The 11,094-nt window shown below is 39.8% G+C and overlaps 1 protein-coding gene across 1 annotated transcript; it reads left to right on the top strand.

Annotated features, from left to right (window-relative positions):
- Positions 1–299: 299 nt before the first annotated feature.
- On the top strand, positions 300–7,223 carry LOC117269478 (uncharacterized). The gene is made up of 4 exons (XM_033646495.2): positions 300–3,518; positions 4,178–4,232; positions 4,515–4,556; positions 6,197–7,223. Exons 1-4 carry the CDS (start codon positions 3,036–3,038, stop codon positions 6,604–6,606), a joined length of 990 nt encoding a protein of 329 aa, XP_033502386.2. The 5' UTR covers positions 300–3,035; the 3' UTR covers positions 6,607–7,223.
- Positions 7,224–11,094: the final 3,871 nt, after the last annotated feature.

Genomic DNA, 11,094 nt, shown 5'->3' with positions numbered 1-11,094 from the left:
ACATAATACATGATTAGCCAGTAGTTTTCAACCCATTGTGTCACAGCTAAAGCTTCTAACATTAACGTTACTTAGCAAGAACTTAACTTTTCTTAAACTTTAACTCACAGTGGGCTGCTTGGTCGTTGCTAAAATAATAATAAAAAACTATCATTCACTCACCTCGTCTGTCAGCTACCAGTATTGTCTTCCTGTCAACTGAATTCAAGTTTTCTGCGTTCCGCCAATACATCAGATAACTTCCTGTGTATCGTTTCAAAATAAAAGCTGTCCGGTGTGGTAATATGTTTCCCATGCTGTTTGGGGCTTCTTCTATTTTTTTTCTCTTTGAAATTTTTACCGAGGTCCGGACCTCGGTGACCGCATAGCTGGCTACGGCCATGTTGGTGACACAGAGGAAAGTCTGCATCCCGTTTCTCGTCCACAGAACAAGACTGCACGCCAACATTTTCAGAACAAAATAGCTAAAAACAAAACAGGCTGCAGAGAGACTCTCTTTCCATGGGATATTTAAAAATAGCAAGTTTGTGCATTTAGTACTTCTCAGACAAATTCTGGGGTTTAGTGTTGCGTTGGCCCGATGCTACATGACCCTTTCCTTTTCTCCAAGTGAGGATTAGAATATATGCAGTTTACATAACCCGGCCGAAATTAATACATAAACGCTTGAAGATCCAGTCATTACTAAAAGTGTATGTCATATAAAAGCTTAAGTAATGGTCAAAGTTGTAATATAGAATATTTAGGTGTGTTGATTGAGTCACGTCGTCAGCTCCTGCATTGAGTAACATTGCGAGTTAATGTTCCACCTTAAAAATCTCGGCAATCGGCTCGGTGAATTAAGTTATTTCTTCTTTAACTCCGGCTGCTGCAAGAGGCAGCAAAACATCCTTAAATTTTATAGTTACATTCTACTAATTCAACTCTCCACGATATGAACAGTGGCTTCTGCCTCGAAACCAGCCACAACTCAGCCCCTGAGTTGTGGCTGGTGGCTGGAGTGGAATGACTGTCCGCTACTGACCAATCAACAGACTGCAGTGTTCACAGCTCCACCTTTTGGTACCAGATCTGTGTGCTAGGTACCCCAACAGAAGGGGTACCAATAATGGAAACAGTTAAGAATGGATCCATTGGTACCATCCACAACTTTTCACAGTGGAAACAGAAAAAAAGCGTACCAAACTGAACCGGGGCTTTAGTGTACAGTTTCAGGGTGCTGGATTTTGGTTTCATCTCCTAGTCCAGCACCTTGAGACTGTACAATAAGAGTAGCGACTGTCCAGGACGAAAGGACCAAGATCCAGGAATACATCAGGAAGATGGCCCCCAAAGATGAGCTGCTAAGTGAATACTTCAAGCAGCAGAAACCTGAGAATAAAGAACAGGAGGATGTCTGTGAAGATTCTCAGTCAGGATGTTTCTGCACTGTGTATGGGCTGGAAGTCAGAATGGAAGACACCTCCTAAGTTGGTTGAGAATGATCGAGCTTAGATCCTGTGGGACTTCCAGATCCTAGACTCACAAGTCAGTCTTTAGACGCTTTGCTTAACTAAAGACTGATGTCTTTCTCCCTGATTTTGTGTTTAGATGGGCGGATACAATTTCAAAAAATTGTTTAAAATTAAAATTGTTTAAAAAAACTCCCTATGTTGCAGAACCAATAGTAAATCCGCAGGGCGGTCCTTCGGTGGCTCGCTGAACTTTTGTGCTCGTAAACATAGTCCGACTAGAAACACGTGTAGCGGTACAAAATGGCTCAAGTTGCTGTAAGTCCTTCATTTCCACAGTCTTGTGGACTGAGTACACGTTTGATAAAACGGAGTTAAATCTCTCAGCATCCATTTTCAAGCTCTCTGTGTGTTTGTTTCCTTGCGGACGAGAAAAGGGGGAACGCACATTTCCGGGAGGGCGTGTTCTTTCAAAAATGCAAGAGGTGTTGCTTTGTTGCCGGCCTTTTTCGCCGGTGTGTTAAACATACTTTAGAAAGGAGTGTCCCCAGACTATCAGAAGCTGGAAATCTCTGATTGTCTGATGGCGAGACTATCCAGATCCAGACTGACAAACTAGTGATGGCTAACCAACCAGACATTGTGTTCATCGACAAATTTTTATTTTATTTTATTTCTTTATATATTAGGGGAGGGGGAAAAAATTGATACCACATAGTATTGCAGTATTTGCCAAAGATCGATCTGTCATTATATACATTATTCATTTTTGCAAATATACATTTTAACAGAACTTTTGGTTATAGAAAAATAAGATCAATTGCTTTTTTGGTCCACTAGATGAGGCTGATGAGTTCTCAGTCAGTGGCATTTGGCAGGAAGTTCATCAAATCAAAGATGGAGGCACCACAGAAAGAAATCAGAAATGCACCGCTGGCATTAAAATGAAGCATCTGGACTTATTTGGGGGTTTTTAAAACAAAAGGAATTGTGAATTATATACACATTAATGTATCAGCTACACAACATAAATATAAGCCAAATACAAACATTAATTAACATGGCTGTGGTCTCAAAATCAAAGTTAATTTTAACAACAGGTCAAATAACTCTTGAGAGTTGTTTCTTGTAGTGACTAACCCACAGAAAATGTTTACAGATAATTGTTTTTACACAACATTTAGCTGCTTTAAGACTGGTTAATCCCACATCTCTCAACTCTCTCTCTGCTGTAACAACTGATACTGGTATTCTGTCTGCAGCACAAAGTAAAACATTTATCTACTCTCTCTTTTTCAAACCAAACAAAGATGGTAGCCCATGTGATCAACCTCCAAACAAAATTAAAAAGTTTAATTTTCAGGTATATTTATCATGCTAAATGAGTAAAAGCTATTCACAACATGGGAGAAAGCATTTCATACTGAGCAGCAGACAGGCAGTTTCTGACGAGTCTTTGAGGGCTAAGGAGATGAAGCATTTTTATATGATTTATTTCTTTAGGAGATCACCAAGGATTTATCTTTGAGAAAAACTGATGCTTTGCTCTATGACTGAGGTGTAACTAAGATAAAACCTATTCACATGTTTTGGACACTGCACTTGGATTTGCCTTCTGGCCTTGTGCTCCTCCTCTTTCTCCTCTCCCTTCCCATCAGTATGAATGGACAGATGACATCATTCCCAAATGAGGATTTTGGTGTAGGCGGTTGGCTACAGCCCCACTGCTCAACAGCAAATATAAGACTCAGCATGTGCTATCGGTACACAGCTTTTATGAGCAGCCAGTTCACAGACACTATGACAGAGATCAGACTGGCGGCCATGGGACAGAGCCTGGTTGGGCACACTGTGCAAGCTCAAGCTGCCTGTGGGGATGCAGTGACAGATATTGGCCAGGACGAGTGTGTGCTCATTCTCATCAACCACTGTCGGGACATGAAGCAACAGGAAATGCGGCTCAGACTTACCACTCTGCTCCTGCTCCTCAGCTGTACAGCACTGTACATTTTTACCCTCTGTACTGATTTGGGGAAACGTGAAAACTCTGGATCTGGTGCACAAGAGGTAACTTCCAGAAGTTTTACTTTATGTGCTAAGTTTTACATGTCTTCTTAGAGAGCTTTGGTTCTGTTTGCATGTTGATGATGTAAGCATGTAAACCTCATTGTCAGCTAATATGTAATATTAGGATATACTACTCCATGATCAACTTTTTTGGTTGATTGAAAGTTGGCACGATCTTTAGTATACTGCATCAGTATTAAATAACAGTGATAAGAGAGGGGGTGCTATAGAGTAAGATGTATGAACTTGAGTACTTGTGCCATAAGATCTTTTAAGGGATGATAATATGTCTATGAAAATGTATAAGATTAACACATTTTTTATGAGAACTACTTAATTAACTGCATCCTAATATCATCATCAGAGACAACAAATCTTCCAGTCACTTACACAGAACAGAATATATCTCAGTAGAAACAGAGGAATCACACATATTTACTCACTGATTATGATGACACAGTTTTCTCCCATACAACCTGTTGCCTCCACATCTCAGTTTTTTACTTGCAGTTTCCTGCAGATATCACTGTAAGGACATTATGTGTGGACTCACTTTATGCTCTCAATAAGCATTCATATTCCATATAATGGCTACGATTTAAGAGAGTCTTGCAGTCATAATGTCATAATGAAACTAAAAATGTGTCCTTGACTCCTAGAGTGCAGCTGAGCAAAGTCCAGCCTATTCCAAGCAAGTCAGAGAGTGCCCTGCAGGTATGCTGTGTCATGAACTCCACATTTAATGAAATGGATTGTCTATGGACGTGGGAGGATTTTATTTACAAGTTATAGTTTACAAGTTTTGGTAATCTTAACCTCTCTCTACTCCTAAAAGCTCCATAAACAGATGGATCTGATTTTGTGTCCTATTTTGTACTTAAGGCAACGTTCTCATGCTTGAGTTGCTTGACACAGATCAGGGTTTTACCGGAAATACTGTGAGCAAACAAGCAGCAGTGTTTTGAACCTCTCCCCCCTCTCTTTCTCAATCCACAGATAATCCTGAAAAAGACTTCCAAAGACTGCGCATTGATCTCAGTAAGTGTTTTTCGTGACTTTTTTTTTTTTTTTTTTTTGGGGGGGGGGGGGGGGGGGACGACACACTGAAACACATTATGTTTATGTATTTTATTCATTTGTAGTAAATTCCATGTGTAAAAGTGACACATTTTTTTAACTGTGATTTTATTGGGCTTTTTCCTGTTATAACAGATATTACATATGAATAAAATAGTCTCTTGGCTCTTTAGCCCCTCTCCTGTTTTGGTAAACCTAAATAGCAGTGGAATCTCCCTCTCTAGGCTAGCTATTGATCCAAACTCCAAAAAAGAAAAATGTCTCAGAGGAAAACAGAAAGCTTAATAGCAAGTGGAAAGATTTCTTTGCTATAACTGCCAACACAGCACTGTTTAACAAAATAGTCATAACTGAATAGCCACCTCGTGCAAAAACATGTAGCCTAAATGTATGCTCATTTAGAGCTATTACTAATATTGATAGGCTAATATAATATAGGCTAATTTAGACCTCAATGGCTGTGTTCCTTCATTATAAAGCACAAATACGTATTGCAACTCTAGACAAATTACAAAAAAAAAATAGCTTGGCTTTTAGTAGCAAAAGTTGCTGACCCTTGTCGTAAACCATCAAATGGCAAGGCAAGCAAATAAAAAACAGAAGAACTGAAACAGAGGTGACTTAACAGATATTACAGTAAATACAATGTACAGTAGTCTTGAAGTAAACATGGGCTACTACAATTTAACATCTTATTACAGTTGCCCCACCCCCACTCCAGTTTTCGGTTTTATTGATCATTATAAACATTTTGTTTCAAAAAGTCCATGAAGCCCCCCCCCCCCCAGATATTTTAATTTAAATATATATTAGGTCTTACAGCTGTGTTTGAGGGCAGATTGGTTCTGTTTGAGGGCAGGAGGTCATGAATTTTGCCTCTAATAGTTAGAATTTTGTCATTAAAAAAGCTCATAAAATCATTACTGCTAAGGGCTAAAGGCATACAAGGCTCAGTAGAGGTGTGACTCTCAGTCAGCTTGGCCACAGTGCTGAAAAGAAACCTGGGGTTGTTCTTATTTTCTTCTATTGAAGCTGAGTAATAGTTTGCTCTGGCATTGTGGAGGCCCCTCTTACACTTATTTATGACTTATATGTATGTGCGATCTAAACAGCTAACTAACATTAGTTCAAGTGGGTTTTTAAAAATCTGGTTTTACAGATCCAAAGAACTTCTGTAATGATGAAGAACTTGGCAATCAGACCAGGCATCTGACTGAGACAGGCCTTCTTTTCCCCAAAATGTGTAACCACGTTGGGCTAGTAAAAGAGACTGACGCTACATGTGCACCTATCTGTGTTTGTGTAATGGAATCCAGCACGCTCAGCTGGAATTTTTGGAGCACAAACGAAGGCCAGATAAGTCTCATGGCATCACATGGAATACACGCAGGCTTAACGATTGTATTTCATCAGAACTCCTCTGGTTTGATTGGGAGTTCTGAGTTTCAATAATGATTCTCTTAAGTTTCAAACTTTAGAGATTTGACTCTTTAAAAGCTGTTTCAACACAGTGAGAATTTCATAAATTATGATCTGACAAAATAGAGGGCAAGATTTATTTGTCTACACAAAACATTTGGCATATGTTCCTCTTCCTACAGGGTCTTCAGGGCCTGCATATAACAACACTGGGACTGGATGCAACAAGATTCATGGCATCAAATGGAGTGCCAGCCTTGGTGAAGAATACCTCAAAGATAACAGTGCCATTGTGATTCCCAAGGAAGGCTACTATTTTGTCTATGTGAGGATTGCTTTAGGCTGCCACGATGATGATGGATCTGCAAACTTAAGGAGGTTCTATGCGGAGCTGTACAGCTGGAATATAGCTTACAACCAGTCTTTACACCTGATGGATGCCCGTGATGGTATCGCGTGTACCTCACAGCAGTTCAGGAGCGTGTTTATGGGGCAACTTTTTCACTTGTTGAAAGGAGATCATTTGAGAGTGTGCGTTGAGGAGGGCTACAAACTGATTACAAAGTCATCATTTGGTGCATATCTCACATAGAGAACACGCCTTGATGAAAGTATGCCTTTTGTGTGTGTGTGTGTGTGTGTGTGTGTGTGTTCATTGTCTCAATCTCAATAATGTAGTAATTTTTCTTTTGTTAAAAAGCCAATTTTTGTCTATTTGTCATCACTCATTTCCAAGCTATGTTTGTTAGTATGTCCTATTTAGGTTTAAAATAACTGAGTGTTCAGGTTTGAAAGATAAACAGTTTATACAGATGGGTGATAAATTACAGGAAGCATCTTGGCAAGAGGTTGCGCCACTGTGCTGTTCTCCAGAACAGCTCCAAAGCTCCTGGCATAGAGTCTACTTGAGGGATGAACACCATTCTTCCTAAAGATTTGCAGTCATCTGTTTTGATTATGGTGGTCTCTGCAAAATCTCCCATGGGCATGAGATCTGGAGACTGCAAAGGCTATTTCATATAACTCACATCGGTTTCAACAGCAAGAGTAAACAGATGGTGAAACATCTTTACGCATTCATTCACCTCTCTCCTTTAATTTGTCACTGTTCTGAATATGTAAAGTATATATATATGTGTATATGAACTAAGCACAAAAAGTAAGAAAATTTGTGTTTGGTAGATTATTTCCTTTTTGTAACAATGGTTCTTGGCAATAAATCTTATACTGTTGGAAAGACTGTTTATTTCCCTTTTAAATGATGCCACATTTGGAAGGAACATGCATTTGTGGGATGAGCAGCAGAGCTGAGTATGTGGGTTGCGCCCATGAGGAGCCTCAATAGCGTGTGGAAGAACCATACACAGCCACAACAGCCTGGCACCTCCTCTTCATGCTGGTCACCAACCTGGTCACGCACTGCTTTGGGATGGCATCCCATTCTTCAACCAGCATTTGTCGCAAGTTAGCCAACATGGTTGTGTTGGTCACTCTGGCACGAACAGCACGCCTAAGCTGATCCCACAAGTGTTCAGTGGGGTTGAGGTCAGGACTGCTGGCAGGCCATTCCATCCTCTCCACTCCCAAATGCTGGAGGTAGTCTCTGATAAACCCCGCTCTGTGGGGGCGAGCATTGTCATCTTGGAGGATAGAGTTCGGTCCGAGACTATGGAGATATGGGATTGCCACTAGTTGCAGAATTTGTCTCGATATCTCTCTGCATTGAGATTGCCTTCAATAATGACAAGCCTTGTTTTTCCAGTAAGGGAGATGCTGGCCCACACCATGACACTGCCTCCACCAAAATATGTTACTCTATCAGTGCAGCAATCAGCAAAGCATTCTTTGCGTTTTCTCCACACTTTAACCCTACGATCCAACTGCCGTAGGCAGAATCTGGACTCATCGCTGAACATAATGTTCCTCCATATGTTCAGGTTCCAGTGCACGTGTTGCCGACACCAGCGCAAATGGGCCGAGAGCCGGCAGCCATATCATCCTGCAAACCTTGACTGCAAATCTGTAGAAGACTACCTACGGTTCCTAAGTGCTGACAGGATGAGGAAACAGTCTTCTTGGGGTGCCGTCTTCTTGGGACAGCCACTTCGCTGACAGTCAGGCACCTGATTGCCAGCACCTGGGGGTACCAGAAGCTCAAAACAAGAGTCAATAGCAACAGCATTGGCAGAGAAGATTTGGCAAATTTTTCATGGGCGCAACCCACATACTCAGCTCTGCTGCTCATCCCACAAATGCATGTTCCTTACTAATGTGGCACCAATTAAAAGGGAAATAAACAGGCTTTCCAGCGGTAAAAGATTTATTGCCAAGAAGCAGTCTTACAACAAGGAAATAATCTACCAAACACAAATTTCCTTGTTTGAGCCATGGCTGCTCTCAGTTTACAACTGTGAAAGCTTTCTAAGTACGTTTGGAATGAAAAATGCGCTGTTGCTAAGACGAGATTAAAGCTGTTGTTTTGTTTTTCTGAGATAAACAATCCATTTGAGAATCTACAAAAATATTGTTTTGAACAATAATCTAACAAAGAGAACTGTCAGTTGCAATGGTAGGTTCACCCAACACGTTCTCCTTATGTACATGCCGTTGATGTTCTGGGATGCTGCAACTAATGCTGGGACATCAAAACCACATGGCTAGGTTTAGGCAACAAAGACACGTGGTTAAGTTTAGAATAAAGCATCACGGTTTGGTTCTATTCATATGGGGAGTGAACACTGGGCTCCGTGTGACAGCTAGGGGTTTGTTGGACCTATCCACCTCCCCTCCTGCCTGTCCTAAAGGGACCAAGGAAGGTATTGGCACATACAGGAACAGCAGCGTCCCACCATCCAACACCGGCACACAGTGAGGACAGAAACAGAGGGCTCAGCAGGGACAGAGCATCTGCTGCAGTAAGCAAACATGCTGTCTGCAGTCATCAAACAGGTGATGTGCTTACATTTTAAAACCAGTCGTCGGCAATTTGACCAGCTGAGTTGCAGGTGACACCATCAGTCGGCTTGAGTCGATCTCAGACTGGCCAGTTCACACCGCTGCAACTTTTCTCTGCCACATTCTAATACGATTCCATCACATCACAAAGCATTCGTCTGAACTGGGCTTCATATTATGTTATCACAAGCAGCATTTCAAATTGTCACCATCCAGAGGCGTTTCATATCACCGCAAAAAAGCTCTGTCTGGCCACATTACAAACTGACACCGCTCGGTGGCATGTTATACCACCGTGAAAAGTGACTTTTGGTGTCCAGTGTCTGATGCCGAAATCAGTGACAAAGGGAAGGTATTTGATAACTTTTGAATGAGAATCCGCTGGTTTTTCCAAATTACAAAACCATATTTACCCACTTACAGTGGGTCTCTGCAAAGTGTTAGAGATTTGTGATTATAATTGTTTGTTTGTTTTCTCTAAATACTAAATACTGCTGCCACCCCAGTACAACAGAGGTGAACTGAATTTAGTTTGCTGTCACAGAAAGTTAAATTGTTAAAATTCTAAACACAGTTACTCAATACACATACCTCTGTCAATAGTTTTCAGCGGAAACCATTCTCTGTCAGTGCACTGGGACTAGGGTTGCAGCAATATACTGTTTTCAAAGTATACCGTGACATAAATATTGACAGTTATCATACGGTGTACATTTGCTTATTTAAGATATTGAAAAAGAAAATGCAACTGGAGTTCTTTTCAAATGGGAGGCTCTTTACACATACTTCCATTAAGTTTCAATCATAGTATTAAAACATTTGTTCAACCAACAATAATCCTTTCATTTTTATTTCTTTAAGGAATACTGATTTATATTAATATAAATTCTGTAACACCTCAATTCCATGAAACTGCAATAATTTCTGAGATGGTTATCATACTGTGGTAACCCCTACCTGGGGCATTGCTTTGGGAAACACATACTGTTTGACTTGTTCAAACATCATTTTTTTTAATAACTTAAAGCAAAAAATAAATAAATAAATAAATAAATAAATCACATTTACCCCCAGTGTATTGAGGTAAATTGTACAGTTTTAAATTTAGTAGCACTGTGTTACCTTAATGTTAGCTCAGAGTGACTTTAGCTACTGTTAGCCTAGCATTAGCTTTTCACTAAAATCTTAATAAATTCTAGTAAAACTGCTCATTTGTCAAATCACATCTACAAGTTTAACAACATGTATACACACATGAAAAAACAGATCACTTTTAGCATCAATTCAAAGTCATGTACAAAAACATGCTAACATTACAGGGAGGGTTTGAGCCAGCACTTCAAGATTAGTCAACAAAAAACATGTCAACAATACAAGCAAAGCGCAGAGGTGAATTATAAAAATATGGGTTTCACACAGTATAAGAGAGGTTTCCACATATTTGTGTACTCAGGGAATCCTTTATGAATAATGAAGCAAAAAAAGTAAAAAAAAAAAAAAAACTGGCTCATACACACCTTTGAAGAGTCTGAACAGGTGCATAGGAAAAAACTTCAGCAGGTCAAGAAAGAAAAAAGATTACCACACTGTTGCCAAACTTGCAAAATATTTAATGGGACAAGGCAGCTACATTTCGGTCATTACAACCTTCGCCTGACGAAAGGGTGTAATGACCGAAACGTAGCTGCCTTGTCCCAATGAATAATGAAGCACTAAGTGAAATTAAGAATTACAAAAATAATTTATGGTTAATGTATTAGTTTCAGTATACCGAATGTATACAGACATTATATTTCTTTTAGGATTTTTAACGTTACTGGACTCATTGGAGGATTTTTATTGGTCCTGGTACATTGGATTTGACTGCTGAATTACAATGTCATCATTGTATTGTGTATTTGTATGAACTGTATCAACTTTATACTTATTTTTTAATTGTGATTACCTCTTTTTTGGGGGTCATTTTTCCTTGTCTTCTTGGAGAGCTTAGGTTTGATTGGTAACAATTTTACTGCTGTCAGTCTGTAAAGCCCAAAGATAATTAATGTCATATTGGACCATAGCCTACAAATAAACTTGAGTATATAATATAGACCTGCTTTTATTTTTCTGGAAAACACTACAG

This window comes from Epinephelus lanceolatus, chromosome 19 (genome assembly GCF_041903045.1).
Source record: "Epinephelus lanceolatus isolate andai-2023 chromosome 19, ASM4190304v1, whole genome shotgun sequence".
NCBI lineage: Eukaryota > Metazoa > Chordata > Actinopteri > Perciformes > Serranidae > Epinephelus > Epinephelus lanceolatus.
Note: the sequence above shows the minus strand (reverse complement) of the source record. Positions and strands in the feature narration are given on the sequence as shown.

Excerpts from the sequence above, each read along its gene's own strand:
- LOC117269478 (XM_033646495.2), top strand. The coding sequence starts at position 3,036 with ATGTTTTGGACACTGCACTTGGATTTGCCTTCTGGCCTTGTGCTCCTC. Across the intron at positions 3,519-4,177 it reads CTGGATCTGGTGCACAAGAG|AGTGCAGCTGAGCAAAGTCC; the intron begins GTAACTTCCAGA and ends CTTGACTCCTAG. Across the intron at positions 4,557-6,196 it reads AAGACTGCGCATTGATCTCA|GGTCTTCAGGGCCTGCATAT; the intron begins GTAAGTGTTTTT and ends CTCTTCCTACAG.